The sequence below is a fragment of the Xiphias gladius genome, chromosome 15, assembly GCF_016859285.1.
Source record: "Xiphias gladius isolate SHS-SW01 ecotype Sanya breed wild chromosome 15, ASM1685928v1, whole genome shotgun sequence".
Lineage (NCBI taxonomy): Eukaryota > Metazoa > Chordata > Actinopteri > Istiophoriformes > Xiphiidae > Xiphias > Xiphias gladius.
Window position 1 is genome coordinate 11,503,041 of NC_053414.1, and position 21,252 is coordinate 11,524,292.

A 21,252-nucleotide genomic window follows, 5' to 3' on the forward strand; every position below is an offset into this window, starting at 1 on the left:
GGAGTAGAATGAAATTAGATTAGATCAGCGCTGAGGTCTTAGCCACCCAAGGCAGTTTCTATACATTGTAGCAAGGCTAAACGCTGTTTTAAAAACCACAGAGACATATTCTACCTCTGTCTAATGGTAACTGGATCTGTTGCAGAGCCGCATTTAAGGCCAACATACATCATCTTAATGTACAGACTGCATCCTGAATCTATGACGTTATGTGCTGCACTGCTCTCCCACATAATTTCCACAGCAGTGCGCTCTGAGTGCAGCCTTTTAATTGCTAAAAATGCTAAATGTCAAATTAAGCTCAAACCAATGGGGTAGAAGGTCTTGCTGTTTGATCACTGGGAAAGAGGGAGGAAGAGAGAAAGAGACAGACTACTGGTGCATTTAGAACAGGCTGTGCACTCAGAAAACAGCTATGGATTACCAATCACTGCTTCCCGCTACAGAAGATTAATGAGCACCCGTGTAGCAGGCTAATTTAGAACAATAACGCCTAATTAATTACAAATAATCAGCTTCTTTCTCTCCCTTCCCTTTCTTCCACTCTGTGACTCGTTTTCTTTCCCTTCCTCCTTTGCAATTTCTTATTTTTTTCTTCCTTTTGATCTCTGGCTTTCTCATTTTCTTTGTTTCTCTCTCTCCTTCTGTCCAAATAGCCTCAGGTGAAAAAGCAGCAAAGTGGGTCTAACCCCCCCCCCCCCCCCAAACCCCCCAAACACCAACCCATCTTTGACTTTCTGTCCTCCAAGCCCAGTGATTAATGCAGGGTCTTAAATTAGGCGTGGGAGGATTTGCCGATGCTGGACACGCACTCAGCACAGCTAGCAGACACACACTAATAGTATCTACTGCTAATCTATGACTGCTTACATGGATGGGCTCTTCCTCAAATGCCACTGCAGGCCATTGTCGTTATAGACTAGCAGTCTAGTCTACCCATATCAGATGGTAAGGAGACTGAAAGAGGTTAATAGGCCATGGGCAGCTGTACATAATAGAGAAAAGTTTTAAATATTCCACTGTTAGTCACAAATGGTCCCAGTGGTTAGATGTAGTAATAAGCTTATTACTACCCACTATCTTTGAGAGTATCTTGCTTCCATACATTGGAAGTTTGAACAGATGATTAAAAGGCTGAAAGTGTGAAGCAATAGATAATAGTTAGACAGCAAGACACAGGTTAATGGGCAAATATGTCATGGCATGAGTTGGAATTTTCTTTGTAATATTTGGTGGTACATCATTAAGTAGCCACTCAAAGTGTATAGTTTAATAGGTTTATGAAATGTATCATCAACTACCAAGGTAGTGTTGATTTTCATTTCACTGTGATGTTTAAATTTTTTTTATTTTTTTTATTAACAGCGTTACAGAAAGTACACCTAATTGATATTTCCATTTTATTACAATTTGCATCTTATTTTTGTAGTTTTGGCTATTGTTTGTATTGGTAGTAACAAAATCCTAGGTCCCAAGTTATTTGCTGAAATTTCGGAACAAAGCAACATTAAAAAGAAGTAGATGGGACTAGACACACAAGCGGTCAACACAGATCATTCGGGTTTTAAACAAATCCTCGGGTTAGCCAAGTGCCCTTGGAAGAGAAAACAAAGGTGAATGATAGAATTATTATCAAAACTGTTTCTGCTTCCTGGTTCAAATTTAACCTACTGTACTAACTACAGTTGTGCGCACAAAGGTTTTACTGTGCAATAGCCTTTCGGGTTCACTCAATTTCACTCCTACCGCCAAATAAAATAGTATAGATATTCTGGGAGTTGTCAAGTTTGCAACTTTTTTGATCGTGTGAAGACTTCTTTTTTGCCCCCTCAGGCAAGAAAGAAGTCCTAGCGCTTACTTTGATAATTCAAACATTATCACAGCCAATTGAAACAATTGCCAAAACTATAACAGTAATACCTAAGTTGCAATAAATCGGTAATTATGGTTTTATTAAAGGATAGACCAATTAGGTAGATTACTGTAACGTTTCCTACATATGAACATAAAATCTTTTGTGTTCGCAGGTAACCTTTGAGCAGCATAAGGAGAATCTGTCCCGCATGTTCCGTCAGTACCAGCATCAGGAGTCTGCAGGCTCTCACAGCACAATCCGAAGCATCTCCGGTGTCAGCCAAAGCTCGGAGACCGTGGAATGTGTTAATGGATCACCTGCAGAGGAGGCGGCCCCTTCAACTGTCATTGAGCTTACAGTGGACGAGCTGTCCGTGAAGTCCCCCGACTCAGCTTCTAGTTCCACCGTCACCTCCAGACTGCTGGAGACTGCAGATGAAAGGGGACACGCATCCGTCACTGTGTCCAACATTCTGGCAAGGGCCGAGGCAGAAGAGCAAAAGTTTGCTCAGGGGCCTTCCGGAGATGGATCGGGTGATGGAAAAGAGACTGAAGCCACTGTGACACAAAAAACTGACACAGAGGAGCAGATTGAAGAGACCAATAAGCAGGAAGCAGTGACAGAGACTTCCAGTGACAAGGACAATGATAATCTACAAATGTCCACTAGCGTCCCACCTGAAACAACTGACACAAAAGCATTGGAAGTGGTTAGAGACTCAGCTGCGACATCTGCGAGTGATGATGCACAAACATCAACAGACGATGAAACATGTGTGGGTGAACACAAAGTGGAATCATCAAACTCCATGACAGAAGACTCTTTTAATGAAGCAGACACAGAACTGAAAGAGGTTTCAGAGCAAGAAGGTAAGACTGACCAAACATCCCCTGACACTGCAGCCTGTCTGGAGAACAGTGTGCTGGGTGGAGCTTCAGTCTTCAACGAGGACCTGGTTGACGTGTCATCTGTTAGCGACCAGATCCACCCAAGTGATGCTGATGATAGCCAGGAGGAGTCCTCTTATGCTTCTGCTACTGTCGGAGAGGAAGGGGAAGTATTAAAAAAGGCGGAAGATAAACATGAAGATGATGGAGGTATTAAAAATGATCAGGAAGGACAGGAGTTGAAAACGAAAGAAGAAAAAGATGAGAAGCAGGAGGTCAGCATACATGAAAAATCTGAAGAGAGTGAAACTGAGGAGAACCAAGTATCTGGTTTGGAGAGTCGGACTACTCAAGCGGAAACACCTGAAGAAAATTTGACAGAACCACCCAAAGAAAAAGTTAAAGATGAACAGTCTTCCACCATAGCTGAAACCAGTACTTCAGACCAGCAGCCCTCGGATACCACACTACCCTCTACAGCCCCGGAGGTTGCAGCAGCAGCAGCAGACTCCACCTCACATAACCAGCCTTCGGAGACCAGCGTCACCACTGGAGAGGAAAACTTGTCCAGTGCCCCAGACAGCAGCACTGCCGCCTCTAGCTCTGACACCCAAAGGAGTGCAGACTCTGTCAGCAAGACCAAAGAGATTAAAATTGCCAGACTGGATGTGTCCAATGTGGCCTTAGACACCGAGAGACTTGAATTGAAGGAGACCTCTACATCAGTATGCATGGTTTTTGTTTTTCTTTCCTTATTTTCTTTTTCTTTTTTTTTTCCTTTTTTTGATCTTTACAATTCGCTAAATTGTGTTATTTAGAATTGGAACGTATAATTTTGGCAGCGAATCAAATGGAGAAAATGGACAGTTTATGTGCCAAACCCTGTAACTGCTTTCTCAAAGGCCTACCTCATGTTAAGGCTAATTGTGTGTTGCCGTTGCCTTCCTATAGGAAGCAAGCCAGGGCCAGCCGACAGCAGCAGCAGGAAGTTCTTCAGGTCAGCCGAGAGAGAGCGGCACCTCGGCCCCTCGCTCCACCATGTTTCGTATCCCAGAGTTCCGCTGGTCCCACATGCACCAACGCCTCCTCACTGACCTTCTCTTCTCTATTGAGACAGACATCCAGATGTGGAGGAGGTAGTGATTCGCTGACTCTGACTTTACTGATGCTTAAGCTAACAATAATGTTGTCAGTTGATAAATGGAATAAAGATTAAATGCGTTTTCATGTCTCTGAGGACTAAAGCAGATTATATTTAACCAAAAATCAAGTCTCTGTTGATGCTGTGGAATTCATTGTTTATCGAACACACTTGACGAGTTTGACCAATAGACATTAAAAGAGATGGAAACCGTAGGCCATTTTTATCCTTAATGTGAGCAGTTATCTATTGTAATCAATCTAGGTCGACCTATGAACTCAGTTATGTAGACAAGCTACTGTGTTGTTACTCACCAAAAACATGCTCTGATTTTAAGTTTCACCAAATAATGCTATCGTGGAGCGCCATTCCTATTTTGAAGTGGTTATATTCTACTTTGTGTTTCCTTCTGGTGTCCCTCAGTCACTCCACAAAGACAATTCTGGACTTTGTGAACAGCAGTGAGAACATCGTGTTTGTCCACAACAGTGTACACCTCATCTCCCAGGTGGTGGACAACCTCATCATGGCTTGTGGAGGCATTTTACCTCTGCTCTCTGCTGCCACCTCCTCCTCTGTGAGTCTCCTAACACGCGCACGTTTGTGTGAATTTTATCCGTGTACTTTTGTCTGTGGCTGTATATGTAGCCGATGGCTCCAATCACAGGAAGTTATCCATCCACATTGACCTTTCTCAATTGCATTAGACTACAGTTAGCTGCTTCCTAACATTGTTAGTTTGGTTTTGTGTCGTCTGACCTCAGTGGCTTTGGCTCTCTTACATGGATCTTTGCTTTGCCAATGACCTGACCAGCCTTTCTACAAAACAATTCCAATATAATCCAATTACATTTAGTTTAGTGTAGTCTGTAACCAAATTTAAAACTGAATGTGAAAAATTACAACTTTACATGCCAGTATGTGTTTTCAGAATAGCTGTTGCAAATGTACATTATATTTGTAGATATATTTTCTAAACAGTTTTGTAGATACATTTTCCCATATTGCAAGTATCTATTTAACATAAATCTGGCTTATAACGAGCATGAAATTGACCATAATGTTATTACTCGACAGAAGTAAATCTGGAGTGAAACTTGAGTTAAGATTTTTTTTTTTTTTTTTTTTTATGAAACTACAAAGTACAGAAAGGACTTTGAAAATCAGTGTGACCACTGTTTTTTGAGATATTTGTCAGTTTAAAACCTCAAGTAAAAATTAAATGTTACCTTAAACCATGGCATTCTTAACATTAAAATAAAGGTAAATCCTTCTGACAGGGAATGACCACTCCCTTACCCCTTAATTCAGCTACTTCTATGATAATTTATCCATAATTTCTGTGTAATTTTTCCTCTCTCTACTACCAGCATGAACTGGAAAACATTGAGCCATCCCAAGGCCTGGCAGTGGAGGCTTCAGTCACCTTCTTACAGCGGCTCATCAACCTCGTGGATGTTCTCATCTTTGCCAGCTCCCTCAATTTCACAGAGATAGAAGCAGAGAAAAACATGTCGTCAGGAGGCATCCTCCGACAGTGCCTTCGCCTCGGTAGACGCTTTTTTTTTTTTTTTTTTTTTTTGTCACTCATTAATTCTGAGCTAGCTAATTAGCTTTTTATCAAGTCCATTCTTTCCCTTGTTTGTTCCGTTTTTTAAAATTTCTTCAACCTCGCAAAGTTTTCAGATGTTTAGCTGTCTTTCTAGTCATCTGTGTCCACTCACCGAACTTCCTTCTTTTATCTTCTCCTTTTACTAAGCCCTCTGTCCTCCCCTGTTCATCGATCCACCTCATATCAGCCGGCAGTAGCCTCTGGTATTAGCCCCAGTTATAGCTCCCTGTAGCCTTTTTGACCCTGCCCACTGTACTCTCTCTTTCTTCTCTGCCTTCTTGCTCTTCATCCCCCTCTGCTGTTCTCATCCCCTCGCCTCTCTCACTCTGCTCGTATCAGCACTCTTTTATCTTGTTATTATAACCCCACTGCATGGCAACACTCTAAAATGGCTGCTATCATGATGTAGTGAGTTGTCCATAATGGCCTTGGCTTCACTGTACTGCTGCGTAGCTCGAGGCCTTTCTCTGCCTTCTGTTCCGGGCTATTACAGTTTCCTTTGACAGCATCAAAAGCCAAGCTTTGCTCTAGCTGAATAAAAGATATTGAAATTCTTACATTATTAATTTTCTATCGGGAACCTTTTCAGCAAACACAGATCAACACAGTATACACACACACACACACACACACACGCACACACACACACACACACACTCGCTTGGAAGTAGTGCAATACTTTCTACACTGATTTAAATAATTTCTTCATGCTTTGTTCCATATATGTAATGGTGCATATGCAGGTATCTGTTTTTGCTTTTAGATACTCTTTACGGTGAAGGTTACATTCAAAAAGGCTGTCAAAATGCAAAATTGTAATGCAAAGAGCACTTCTTCTCTCAGACATTATCCAACTACTACTGTTGCTGCTGTTGGGTTTTTGCAGTAAAGCGATGCCACTGTACTACAGGTCCAGTTTTAGAAAGCAGCCGTTATGAAATGAATATTTGATGAGGTATGTGCTCCCCATTGCTGGCACTTAATCTGATTTTGGAAGACTGTAACAAGGTTTTAGCGCCCCCCCCCCACCCGCTCCTTTTATAAATGGTCGTATGAAAGAGTAGTCCTAATGGAAAGAGCGAGCCCATTTCCAGACGGAATAATTCCCTCCTTCGTAATCTAAATGGCTCAGAGTTAACATTTGTCAGTTGTCAAGTATACAACAGTGGGGGTTGGAATGGGCTCCAACAGAAGCGCAGTTCGTTAGATTACAAAAAGGAAAGTGTGCCAGTTTTGAACCCACCTAAACTTGTCGGACCACAAGATATTTTTTGCGGTGAAGGACATACCTTGCTGCCTACTCAGCATGTGCACACCCTAGCAGTGTCATTTGTTATGGGAGGTGGACAGTGGATGTGATTCAAGAGCACACCCTTGCACTGTGACCTTGGGAGGAGAGGTGGAGTGAATGATGCTGCCAGAGTTGGCCAGAGCACTGACCTTGTTATGGCCTCACTTTTTCTCCTTTGTTTTAGTCTCTCTCAGCTGCCCCTCTTGTGGTTTTCTTAGTTTATGAGCTGGATTTTCAGCCCTTTTTTTGTATTTTTTATTTTTTTTACATTTGCTTTTTGGGGTCATCATTTTTTTTGGGACTTACAAACAATTTCAGCATAATTCTACTAGATATTTCGTATGAAGGTGACTTTATTTATATGAAGTCATGTAATATCTGTTCCTCTGTCCCTCCCCAGTTTGTGCAATGGCAGTTAGAAACTGTCTGGAGTGTCAGCAAGCCCAATTTAAGCATGGCACAGAGGGTACAGCCCGCAGCTACACAGCCATGCCCAGCACTTTGCTTGGAACAGCCAAGTCTGCAACTGCGCAGGCAAGTAATCCAGATCATGTCCTCACTTCATTATCTTATACATTTTCTACACTTCATCAAAATGCAAAATAACATTGTGAATCTCAGTAATCTGCTCTCACTCTTGTTTTTTACACTTGAAAACAGTCACGACCTCCCTTGGCCTTTTCCCGTACTCAATAGTAAACCAGAAGGAGCTTTGTCCTTTGTCCTGCTCACCAACAACAATGTGGTCTTCAGAGATATTGTGAGATTGCCATAAAACCACATTCATGCGTTGTATACACATAACACAACATGCATAACACCCATGAAATTACCCAGCTATAACTGCTTTCTGAAGAAGAGACACGCACGCGCGCACACACGCGCACACACACACACACACACACACACACACACACACACACACACACACACACAGACTGTTTAGTGTATGTTGTTTGTTCCAGGAGGACAGTAAGCAGGCTCAGTTTCTGGCTCTTGCTGTGGTGTACTTCATCTCAGTCCTCATGGTGTCCAAGTACCGTGACATCCTGGAGCCCCACAATGATAAGAAACACTCTCAACGATCTCAGTCTACCAGGAGCACAGGTATACAATATCTCCAGGGAAGAAGTGTCATCTGAAATATTTGTCGAAATAGAAAAATTATACTGTATGCTGTTATGCAGTGGTTCCCAGCATTTTTTGCTTGTGACTCCTAAATACAAAGCCAGTGTTTGCAAAAGATCACAGATCACAGATTGCATGTCAGAGCTCTAAGCAGTTTAATTAATTAGAGAGTGATTTTCCCTCTATGTTTGTGTAATGTAAATAATTCTTCATAGTATGATAAAACTATATACCATGTTAGTTATAAAAAAATAAAACAGACAAAATATTGAGGAAAGTTGAAAAAATAAACAATTTTGTGTTCCAGTACTTAGTTTTTTCCGTTTTGTTAACCTGTTAATTATCTTGCAACCCTTTGTGTCCCAGTTCTGAGGTTGGGAACCACTGTTGTAATTGCCATCTCATATGACGTGGCTTTATTTCTCACATTTCTTCATTATTATTTGTGCCCTCTTAGACAGCAGTGCCAATTCTGGTGGACTGGAAGTAGAGAACGGCGTCTCTCTCCGACGGTATGACTCCGGCATCGGTGATGACCACACCTCGACCGCTGCGAGCGAGGCAGACCTGTCATCCTCTGGAGTGACTCATGGTCCAGACGCCATCTCAGAGGCTTTGTCCACGCTGTCGTCGGAGGTCAGGCCTGCTCTGCCCGCTGATTCAAAGGGCAAGAATGTGAAGGACATTCTGCGCAGCCTAGTGAGTGCTCCAGCTGAGGATATCATGGTGGACCCAAGTCTGCTGCCACCAGCATTTCTAGGGAGTGTGGGCGATGCGGCCAGAAAATCATCGCTACAGTTCAGCTCATTTGATAGGTGAGGGTTCAGGTTCAGGTTCAAACATGCCTTGACATACACAAATACTGACACACTATTTATAGAAATCCTGTATTTCTGCTGTGCATATTGGTGATTGTGGGACTAAATCTGGACGGAAATTCCGCTGTTGTTGACATGGGCGTAGACCTTGACAGCTTGATTAGTTTCTCAAGAGCCCTTATGGTGAACAGGCTAGTGATTCTCAAGCTTCACAGTTGACAGTTTCATGCTATGTATCCCAACATATTGTAGACGCAAGGTACTTGGAAAGTCAGACCTTGAAGACAGTTCAGCTTTGTATCCTCAGGGGAGGCTTTGTTGGATCTTGGAAAGCATTCTGTAACAAAAACCCTTCTGCACCGGGGAATCTTAGCCTCCGACTCTTTCGCTCCTACTCCCATTGTTCTTTCTTTTCGCTGCCGATGCAAGTCCTCATCTCAAGCAAACGGCCTTACAAAGAACCTGTCTTAAGGAAAACAGGAGTCATGTCTGGGATGGATAGACGAAGCTGGCAGGAAGCTGTTTCTTTTCACCGTGTCACAGATATTTAACGACTCTCTTTTTCATCTGTCTTGCTGCGCCTCTCTCCCTGTCTACCATTCGAAAGGGTCCCCCCCTTTTCTGGCGTAGGAGCTGTATAATTTGCAATACCTCTGAAGGTGCGGGGGTGAACAGTCAGCAGTAAGGTTTCAAAAGCCGAGCGGGGTACTGAAGCCACAGACGGGCCCAGGTGAGAGAGGATGGTCACCGGTCTGGTTTGCATTTGGGGTGTTGATTCTGAGACAGACATCCACAAACGGGGGGGGGGTAGAAGTCTCAATGGGGGTGACGTGAAGTCAAGGTTCTCATGTATTGAAGAAAACATTTCTCCGTTTCTCTCTCTCGCTCACTCACAAACACACAGACATACACACGCACGCGCACACACACAGTCAGTCTGCCTACCCCCAATGGTGGGAATTCCTCGGCATCTCTGTGATCGCATGTCTTTATCTGAGGAATGCTTTGTCAGGTCTCAGGGCGCTCCTCATATCAGGGGGATTAGACTGGCTCCTGTCCGCTGAGCACACTCAGTAGGAAGAGAGGACGTCAGGAGAGCTGGAGAACATAGACTAACAGCTTGGTCGCTGCCTATGGGAGCCTTTTCATGAAAGGTATACAGCCCAGGCACGGACAGTAAACTTTACCCCAGCTACCTTTTTAAGGAGACGAAAGCTAATTTCAGGGTGTTCACACACTTGTAGGGTGTCAACTCATGATTATTTTCAATATCAATTAAAGGATAAGGCTGGCAATATTCTATATTTTTGTTATTATAAAGATCCCCTGGAAAAACACCAAAACCACCTGTCTTTAATAGTTTTTGGGCAACAATGGAAGTCTATGGTTCAGAGGAGTAAATTACAGTTTAGCAGGCTTTGGCTGCAGAGGTAATACGTTATTAATCATGGTCTTTTCATGGGATTTGTTGAAAATATAAAAATATACAATATAACTAACCTTATCCTGTAATCTAGCCATTTTTTTTCAGTTAATCCTTGAGTCTGTGAAATGTCCAAATATAGTGAAAAATAACCATCACAATTTCCCAGAGCCCATGGTAGCATCTTTGAATTGCTTCTTTTGGACCGATGGTCCAAAACCCCAAAATGACTTTGATGTCCCTTGGGCCAAATTACCCTACTATCCATATCATTCACTGGCTTTAAGCCTATATTTATATTCCTATCTCCTCAGTTTACAACTCTTTATCAGCCTGCTGTCTCTAGTCCTTCCCCTTACCAATTCTACCTACCACGCATATAGCTATGTTCTAACAGTGTTTATTATCTTGTTGAAATGACTTTATCACTGGCAGCATCTCCCACTAACCAGTAAGTCTCCCAGTGATACCAGGACAAGCCAGAGCTGACATTCTACACTGACATCTCCTGCCAAAACATGGCAACTTTCCGCTTGCCCAGAGGAATGGATTTACGAGACCAATGCGTGAAAAAAGCAGGGATCTCCCAGATAAAAAACTGGGGGTTGGGTCAGAGGGTGAAGTATCCCTCCTGATTTATTTACAAGTGGAGACCTGCTGGATTTCTCCCATCCATTCCTCAGCCCATGCCCCTGTTATGACAGCCAGTCTGCAAATATTTGCTGACACTGACCAGAACTAAACAGTGTCATTGTACAAGTCGGTGATTTAGACTGCATGGTTCAGCTGAATATGTGAGTGTTAGACACTGTGATATACATGGTGTAGTTGTTTGCATTCCTGGCCGCAGACACTGCATGCATGTGAGAGCTGATGTACAGATGAGTTGTGTTGATGGTGAAGCATTGTTAATGTGCTGCTTAGGAAGAGGATAAGCATGCCGGACACCCTTTTATATTTTACTCAACAATTTTGCAAAAGTGAGAATGTGTAAAATGGGAAATTCAGCACAGTGGATACAAATAGAAATTCACATAAGTTCACCTGCTGTGATACACCTAGACCGAGCTCAGTGGTCATCTTACAGCTGACTGGCAAACTACTCAGCTCTTCTGTAACTTCAAGTCATTGGCTGTAAAAATCATGCATTTGTATCTGTCATTTAGATTATTGTCACAAGTATACAAGAGACTTGGTGGTAATTTGAAAGTAAACTTGACTGCAAATTAAATCATTATTAAACAAATAAACCACAAATAAAATGGGATGCAGCAAAAATATTTAAAACTTGATATGAGAAAAATTTTATATTAAATTACATCAGAATGCTGTCTATTATCATCAACAGCTATGCACTACAACTGTGTTTTCCCTACCTGTGTTTTTTTTCTCAAGCCAAGCCAATATTGGCCATGCAGACATGCCAGCCGGGTGCTATTTCACATGTCTGGTTTTTGTATTAGAAATCCAAAATATCCTTTACTGCATTTCCACGGCATATTTAAAAAATGTAATCAACAATCAACACAAGACACTTACACAGAATACAAAAGACAACATACCTCTCTAGGTCCTAGGTGACAGGTTAGGGGCTGCCCTACAGAGCATACAGTATACGTATATACAAATTCTTACCCCTGCAGATACATATAAATATGTACATATATACATACATATACGGATATTTTATAAAAGTTATACAATTAAAAAAATAAATAAAACTTTGACTTTTTCCTGCCACTTCAGACAGTATTTCAACATTTTCTGCCTTTGCCCCATATTTTCTTTATTCAGCCATCATCACCCAAGCACAGCTCCATAGATTCAAATGCCATGGACTTTATTAGAGTTGATTTTAAAGTAGCGTGAGTGTATGGTCAGTGGATAACATTTTGAACATTTGCACAGGGTTGCATGAATCAAGGGTGAAAGAGGAGATCAAAGCTCTGCTGGGCTCTTCACTCCCTCCCTCACACGAGTTGGCTCTGAGGTTAATACTCTAGAGAATGGTATTTTCACACAGACATACCACTGACACTTCCTTACTCATTCTTGCACTTGTTTTACTTGAAATAGCAGAGATTACCAGAATCACAGTGCTTACTGCACTTATCCTTTGTAGGTTAAAGTCTTTAAATAATTCAGCCTCAGCTCAACGAAGACACACAAAAGCACATACACTGCCCTGAGCTCCTGTTTGTGGGTTGAGTGGGGCTGCTGACGGCTGATTAATCGACTGGGGCAGCCTACTCATGATAAGTGTGGCTAATGACCTGCTGAATAATTCACTGGGCCTTTGCTGGGGAACAGATGGAAGGCCAAACACATACACGGACATATTCACTGGCTGACTCGTACACACTTGTGCACTCACGCATTTATTTGTACACGCATATGCATATATTCAAATATTTGTGGACACACTTGCACACACACACACACACACACACTCCAAGCCTCCACGCACCGGGGGTGCTCTATGTCTCTCCTCCTGTTGACACCTGGGGTGCTTCACGTCAGCACCGCCCTGGTTCTCTGATACCACCACCCAGCCCACTCACTATCTAACAGAAAATAAGTTACCAGATACTTTTATCTCCAACCTTTCTGGCTATCAAAACGGATTTCATTCTGCTCTCTCACTACTTCAGTTTTTAATGTATCACTTAGTATGTGTTTGTATTTTAAACACAACTGTCAGGCCACTGGGCTCCGTATGCAGCTCTGTTATTCTCAAATCATAGATCACTTGAAGCAAAGGTCAACTGTCAGCGTGTAACATTCAGAGTAACTTTTAATAGATCTGATCAGCTGCCTTAAATCAACCTAGAACAGCCTTTGATACCGCAGCCAGTTTTCTGTCTGCACAACAGGGAGCCAGACTCAACTATCCTCTCGTGTGTGTATAAAAGCATGCGCACAAACTTACTCTGGGAGCGTACAGGTGTGTATGCTAGTCCTTTTGTCAGTATGCTCCCAGCCTTTTCTTTCCGTATTTAAATTTTGTGCGTTTGATGCGTGCTCGCACATCTTGGTAAGCCTGGTTTGGTTTGTGTTTCTGAGAGGGAGCAGTAGCCAGTGATTAGATCCTGCTTCCCCTATGTCAGCACTGATAAGCAGGGCCAGGCTCTCTTTGATATGTCCAGTGGTCTGTCAGAGCCCTGGTCTAAACTGACAGCTTATCTGCATGCTGCTCTCGTCCCATCTGCTGTTCGCCGGATGGGAATTGAGCTCCACTCAGGTGTACCACATCAGTACGTGGAAAACACTTCCTGTTACTTTACACTGCTTTTAAGCAGCATTATCGTTACCCAGATAACTGTGTGTAAAAATGTAATGTAGCTGTTGATGATTTGTAATGATTTTTGACAAGCTTTTATCAGCATAGATTATCATTATACACTTATTGTTTGAAATATTTTATTCTTAACATCAGGATTATTAACTCAGAATACTTTAACTATTTTAATATTTAGAATGATTAGTTTGATCATAGAATTGTATTAATAATAAAAGATGATTTTTTTTTTCCGCTTAAGCAAACATGAGCTTTTGTAACTTTTATTTATTCCATGATTACGAATCAGGAAACTTAAAGTTTAGAAAGTATTTTATTCCTGCCAAGTTCTTGTACAGCTGCTTAAAGGTTGTTAAGATAACATTAAACGCATATAGTATATTTTTATACATTTAAAAAAAGGGGTTTTGAAGAAAAAAGCCGTACTCCAATGAAAGTATTGAAAGAATTATTGTTTTTGGTATTCGTACAAAAACGCATATCCCATTGGCACTGGTATAAAAAAAAAATTACATATACCAGCCCTCGTGAGAGGGATTGCATTCAGTTACAAGAAATACCAGTCTGTGCAGTCTGCTTCATTTCTCTTTTGTGTCAAAGTATGCTTTGCACCTAACCTATACAGTAGATGCTGTAATGGTCTTATTTTAATCAGAGTTCAGCGTATGGGAGGAAACTATAACAACAGATATATTTTCACTGTGAATGTAAAATAAATTTTTGATTCTTGCAACATCAAGTATTTCACAGAAAGCCTGCGATACCGAGGGAGAAAAAGACTTCTTCTAGAGTTTTCTCTGGTTTAAGATTATTGCCCAAGACTGTGGGTTGACAAGCAAAAAAATGTCTGTCTTCACAGGGCTGAAGAACTAGATTTGGTCTACTAAACAATTAGCATATTAGTCCAGATGAAAGACTAATGCAGGTGTTCCATTGGTTTGTGACAAGATGAATGTGACTATTTGAAAATATTTTTCTCAGAAAAGTGGCTCTGAAATGACTCTCCCGGTCTGCTGGGTTGATGAGAGTTGTCGTTTCTTCCAGCCGTACTCTGTACATAAAAGCATGTTGGGAACTGGCACCATCGGCATTTTCTTACAATAGTTCTGTCAGGGTTACAACTAAATTAATAATTTGTCTTTTCTCTCCATAGAAGTGTCGTCGTTGCACCCAAGAAAGCGGGCATGATGCCATCGCCAGGCGCTTCCACTCCCGTCCCAGCAGCCACTGCTGCCTCTGTGTCTGCTGGGACACCTATTGACAGCGTCGCCGTGGTATCTTCTGGCGACGCCTCCCAGGGCACCTCTGCAGACTCTGCAGCCAGTGAGTGCGCTCACACGTACACACGCGCACACGCACACGCACTCGCACTCGCACGCACTCAAGGGGCAGTGCTACTGTGAGGGCAGCATAGTCGTAGCCTGGATGAGTCTGCTATGAAAAAGTCAATATTTATTTGGAAATTGTGCAGCTTTGTGCGTCTGGCAGAATAATGTTGCTGTGCTTGTACAATTTAATCTAGTTACGAAAAGCTAGAGAGGACAGCAGCAAACATTACACTAATTCAGCTGTAATTACAATAACATCTATTTTTGACTGTATAGAATATAAGTAAAAATACAATTTTCAAAATAACATTTTTAAAAAATCTAAATAAATGCAAAATAAATATTACTGGTGTAAATATAAATGCACAAAAAAAGTAGAAAATACTTTTTGTAGAGTATACATTGTGCATTAGGAATTTTATATTACAGTTATCTCTGATACAAGGATGAATGAAGTTGAATGAATAAAATAAATAAAGTCATACCTTTTTTCAAAATTTTGACTTCATGCACACTAACTCTCCTATATTTTAATATTCAACAGTGACAATAAATAATGATGGGCATTCTTTTGGTCACTGTTCTGCATGTATAACTGTGTAAATGTGTAATGTTTTCTCACTGAGGAGTCTGTATGTACGAGAGGAGGGAGTGACAAGAGAAATGGGTTTGTGGGTTTTAGGAGATCTTGCGTTTACAGTAGCATCAGGTTGGAGAGTGAGGGTTCTGTGTGCATGTGAATAATGATAATTGTTAAATCTTTATGCTTCAGTTGCTTGGTGTCAGTGAGCAGTGTTGAGTAAATATGCTTTGTGAGTGTGTGTGTTTTAGGGGGGCAGTGGGAGGACTAATGGAGATCTTCATTTACTCCTTTTTGTTTGAAGGAGCTACTTCAGCTCGAGAGGGACACTCTCACCAGGCCCACATGGCACTGCTTAACACCTTACATGCGTGCACGCACACACACACACACACACACAGACAGACACACACACACACATTCCAGCCCACATTACACTGTCTGTCATTCCATAAGAGTTATCCCTGCTTGGAGACTGTCCTGGCTGGAAAAACAAGCCTGCTGAAACACCAGAGGAATCCCCCTCCTCCATATTCAGCTGGGCATTAGCTTATTTATGAGCCACTGGGAAGTGAATTTACTGCCAGATCAATCAAACATGGACTTTGTACCTTCAGTGTCTCTGTCTCCAGAATGAAGTCGTAAAGCACCTTTTAGTCGTATAATGAAACAGTCACAAAAAACAGTCCAGAGGGGTAAATTGGTATGTAATAACTTGACGAGGAAAAACAATTCAAAAAGGAAGCAGCCGTTTTTTAACATCTCACATTCCAACACAGGTGTAACACTGTAAATATTACATGCACTGTATTGAGGAAAAATACTTATATTTATTTAATAATATAAATGTGTTTTATATATATGGCTGAAATATATAAAAAAAAAAAAAAAAAAAACCTCCATCCAAAAATTATCACACGGTTTGAAGTATGACTAAAGCAAACAGTGAAACCTTTCCAGCTGTTACGATTTAAAGGTTTCCATCATTAAAATCTCATGATGGACATATTATGCTCGGAGCACATCATCCACTATCTAACCATAAAATTATATTTGTACCCCCACTTGCTCTATTCGACCATAAATCCCTATTCTATACATTTGAATGGAGACCATTGTATTATTTCATAAGAGGCATGTTTCCACATAGGTTTATGGTGCTACCCTGGTCATATAATGAATTGCTGTATGCGTGTGTGTGTGTGTGTGTGTTTTAGGGGGCAGTGGGAGGACTAATGGAGATCTTCATTTACTCCTTTTTGTTTGAAGGAGCTACTTCAGCTCGAGAGGGACACTCTCACCAGGCCCACATGGCACTGCTTAACACCTTACATGCGTGCACGCACACACACACACACACACACACACAGACACACACACACACACACATTCCAGCCCACATTACACTGTCTGTCATTCCATAAGAGTTATCCCTGCTTGGAGACTGTCCTGGCTGGAAAAACAAGCCTGCTGAAACACCAGAGGAATCCCCCTCCTCCATATTCAGCTGGGCATTAGCTTATTTATGAGCCACTGGGAAGTGAATTTACTGCCAGATCAATCAAACATGGACTTTGTACCTTCAGTGTCTCTGTCTCCAGAATGAAGTCGTAAAGCACCTTTTAGTCGTATAATGAAACAGTCACAAAAAACAGTCCAGAGGGGTAAATTGGTATGTAATAACTTGACGAGGAAAAACAATTCAAAAAGGAAGCAGCCGTTTTTTAACATCTCACATTCCAACACAGGTGTAACACTGTAAATATTACATGCACTGTATTGAGGAAAAATACTTATATTTATTTAATAATATAAATGTGTTTTATATATATGGCTGAAATATATAAAAAAAAAACAACAAAAAAAAAAAAACCTCCATCCAAAAATTATCACACGGTTTGAAGTATGACTAAAGCAAACAGTGAAACCTTTCCAGCTGTTACGATTTAAAGGTTTCCATCATTAAAATCTCATGATGGACATATTATGCTCGGAGCACATCATCCACTATCTAACCATAAAATTATATTTGTACCCCCACTTGCTCTATTCGACCATAAATCCCCCTATTCTATACATTTGAATGGAGACCATTGTATTATTTCATAAGAGGCATGTTTCCACATAGGTTTATGGTGCTACCCTGGTCATATAATGAATTGCTGTATGCGTGTGTGTGTGTGTGTGTGTGTGTGTGTGTGTGTGTGTGTGTGTGTGTGTGTGTGTGTGTGCGTGTGTGCGTGTGCGTGTGTGTGCGTGTTTGTGCGCGTGCACTATTCTTGTCCAACATCCAGACTAATAACAGAGTTCTTTGGTTTCTCCCTGTAGCAGGCGGCCAGGTTCCAGCCAGCGCTAGCCTGCCATCTGTCCCACCACTCTCCCCTGTGACCCAGAACACAGCCCCCAATATGAGGTGATTCATCTTCCCCTCTCTCTCTCTCTCTATCAACTATTTATGCACGCGAGCGCACACACAATCAGTTATTTATGCATATTCACTGATTGTTGCTTTGTGTTAATTCCAATTCTTCCCTATGACATTAAAAAGAGACATTTTACTGTGGTTCTTTGTTACATTTGGCATTTTCTAGAGTTTATTTAGAGTTAAATGCCAATTTTTATTTTATTCATCACGAACTGTGCGTGTGTTCATGTGCTGTTTGGGTTACATTCCCACATTTTTAGTATCTCAGAGCGTCTGGAGCATGCTCTGGAGAAGGCGGCTCCTCTGTTGAGAGAGATCTTTGTGGACTTTGCTCCCTTTCTCTCTCGGACCCTGCTGGGCAGCCATGGACAAGAGCTCCTTATTGAGGGCACAAGTGAGTTCAACATCACTGCTCGTTTACTGTGTGTTTTCTAAAATGTCTTGACATTGCCACGACTGTCCTTGCAAACCTTCAGGATGGTGCATCTTATAAATGCTTTCTTCATTAAAATGCATAACATCTCCAGGATGTTGTTAATCCAATACTATGTTGAGTGTACGTTGAGCCAAGAGCTGGTAGCTGTGCTGAAGGTTTCCAGGGGGCCAGGTCAGAGGCCAGGCCACTAATAGCAGTGTTTGGGATGTCTGCTGCCACCAAACAAAATGGAAAGTTGATTGATAGCTGCAGGGGGGCCTGAAGAGAAGGCAGGGGGAGGTGTGTGTGTGTGTGTGTGTGTGTGTGTCTCTGTGTGTGTTTTTGTGCATGCACGTGTGTTTGTCTGCATGTGTGTCTGTGTCATATGAAGAGCAACTGAAAGACCAAAGGCTACTCTGCGTTCCTACCGTCTGTGCCTCTACAGCAGACTCTGGACACTCTAGTGGCCCCTTGCCCTCTAAAAGCCTTGGGCTTGCCATTAGGGATCAATGGGACATATGCTGGCCAAGTCAGGCCTGTAATACAAGGCCCAAATATGTATTAGTTTACAGTAACATCATGTCAGCTCATTAGGCCCATCAATACTATCTGCTCCCTTGCAGATGGCACAATGTTAGGTAATCCCTGTCTGTTTGTGCTTGTGTTTGCATGTATATGTTTCCACAAGTATCAAAGCAGCTTTATGAACTTAAAAAACACACAAAAAAAAATTGTTTGTCAAATGTGCATTTCTTTCTGACTCCCTTTGTTTCATATTTCTCCAGGCTTGGTGTGCATGAAGTCCAGCAGCTCAGTAGTGGAGCTCGTCATGCTTCTGTGCTCACAGGCAAGTCTGGCATCTTTATCTTTTCTTATCCTTGTCTTCCACTTCCCCCCCCTGATCTGATTTATCAGGCTCACCTTGAGTGCAGTAAATCCACAGCCCAGAGTGGACAGTGAGCCATCTAGCGTCTTATCTTTCCTCCACACTACCTTGTCTACCTTTCCACATTCACCCCATCGCCGAGCGAGAGCAGAGAAACCGGAGAGAAGGCATCTTTGGCCGCAAATATTGGTTAGAGGGTCAAGGGTGGGCGACCTGTCCGCCTCACCTTTGACCTGAGTGCTGGCCCTTGTGGCCTCGACCAAACTGATGAGGAGGGATAATGTAGATTTGATGGTGCTTTGCATTGATTATCCCTCTTTTCTCTGTTGTCTTGTGGGTGTTTTGTTGCCAAGTTTATTTAGCTGCTGCCGGATTCATGAATACTAAATCAGGGATCATAAGCAGGCGTGGGCAGATCAATGACTGGGGATGTCAATAGATCACTCCAGGATGGCTTATTAGCATTTGGAGACACAGAGCTACTGATGGCTGTTAAATTACTGCGTGCTGACCTAAATAAAGTACTGTACATTTACTTGTAAATGCATTTCATACAAAAAGTGTATTTATTCAGTGTAGAAGCGCTTATTCTCGTAGTGTAACACAAACACACACAAACAGTTGCCCTCATATACAAACAGTGACAAGGACAACAGATAATAACTCCCCTCTGGCCCTGTTTGTTTGTGTCTTTACCATTTAAAGCACCTCCATGAAAAATCAAAGATCTCAAATAATACAAAAACACATCTGATTAATGACACCCCTCTCACCAGTGCGCTCTGCTTTTTTATCAGCTTTATTTTCCAAAGAAATAGTGCCTGTCATCTGGCTTTTATTCCTCCACCTTCTCCCACTTTTAACCCCTATGCCCTGTTTGGTTCCCATTATTCACGTCGTTTCTTCTCTAAAAAGGTAATACAGTGAGATTACACATCTGCTTGGATGTCAGTGGCTGCGCATGAATTTGGGCTAGTGGGACACACAGAGGGAATGTGATCCCCATAATGTCCAGAGACCAAGGAATAGCAGGAGTGAAAGCTAGATAGAAAACCAAAGAGAGGAGAATGACAGGCTCTAATGCACCTATTTGTCATATCTGTCAGGCTGTTGTTTAATGCTAATCTAATCAAAGGCAGAATCTTGGTGATTGCTCCGCTGCACAGCCCATGCCTCGCATCCCCCTTTGGTCCCCAGCCCAAGCTATTTCTTCCTTTCTCTAAACTGCAAGCTACCCCACCCAATCTCAACAATACACACGCGCACACACACACTCTGTCTCTCTCTCTGTCTCTGTCTGTCTCTCTCTCTCTCTCTCTCTCTCAATGAGAGGACAAGGGATTGGGCAGCATAGTGTTGATTGCTTCAATAAATCATCCAACCAAATTCTCTCACAGTTAATGCAAATGTAATTTTATTGTTGTGTAAAGGGGGGGGGTTGGTATAGGGGGCGATATGCTGCTTCTCACTGGGGAACGGGGACAGACTTTCCTCTGGGCTAAATTACGATGTATAATTATTTGTGTGTTGCTTCTCCTTGTGGGGCAGTGAAAGTGAGCCAGTGCCATGATTGATGACGTTATTTAGCAAAGTTTGGTGGGCCCTCTGGCACAGGAAGCGCTCAATTCTCTCGCAGGAAGTGCCTCTGTGGCCATCTTGCGACTCCTTCCTGCCTTCAAGACAACCAGTGGATGGAGTAGATGGAGATGATTTTGATTGATTTTTTTTTTTTTTTTTCTCCCCCCTCACCCCACCACCCCCACACCTTCATCGGAGATGCGATGCGATACCATCTCTGTGAAATTTTAATTAATTTCCTGAGCTTTGAGATGGAGTGGAGCCGGGTTGAAGGGTCAGGAGGCTAGGGACTGCAGAGCAGTTTTTAATCAGGGATCCTATGAAAGTTGCATTGGCGGCCACATCAGCTTGGCATTGAGGAGGGGATTGTAAACCGCTGTTTGATAGTGCTCCATTTCTAAACAACTACAACAGTGCTCCCAATTAAAGGACCATTTTGATCAGACATTAACTGTTGGGGTGGCATGCTGCCTTGTTCTCTGCTGCAATATTGATCCTGAATATACAAAGTGAGGATTAATGATCATAAACTGTAGTTGCAACAGAGTGCTCCTCAAAAATGAAAAAAGGTTTATTGTAGGGCTGTA

At 42.1% G+C, this 21,252-nt stretch overlaps 1 protein-coding gene across 1 annotated transcript in view; it reads left to right on the plus strand.

Annotated features, from left to right (window-relative positions):
* Positions 1-21,252, plus strand: part of lrba (LPS responsive beige-like anchor protein) — a 191,710-nt gene that overhangs the window by 51,097 nt on the left and 119,361 nt on the right. The window contains exons 22-33 of the mRNA XM_040146675.1: positions 2,028-3,467; positions 3,694-3,878; positions 4,307-4,460; positions 5,254-5,434; positions 7,187-7,316; positions 7,483-7,546; positions 7,752-7,893; positions 8,372-8,729; positions 14,607-14,776; positions 17,690-17,774; positions 18,047-18,180; positions 18,987-19,048. Coding sequence (XP_040002609.1) covers positions 2,028-3,467; positions 3,694-3,878; positions 4,307-4,460; positions 5,254-5,434; positions 7,187-7,316; positions 7,483-7,546; positions 7,752-7,893; positions 8,372-8,729; positions 14,607-14,776; positions 17,690-17,774; positions 18,047-18,180; positions 18,987-19,048 — 3,105 coding nt within the window. The remainder of the gene's footprint in view (positions 1-2,027; positions 3,468-3,693; positions 3,879-4,306; positions 4,461-5,253; positions 5,435-7,186; positions 7,317-7,482; positions 7,547-7,751; positions 7,894-8,371; positions 8,730-14,606; positions 14,777-17,689; positions 17,775-18,046; positions 18,181-18,986; positions 19,049-21,252) is intronic.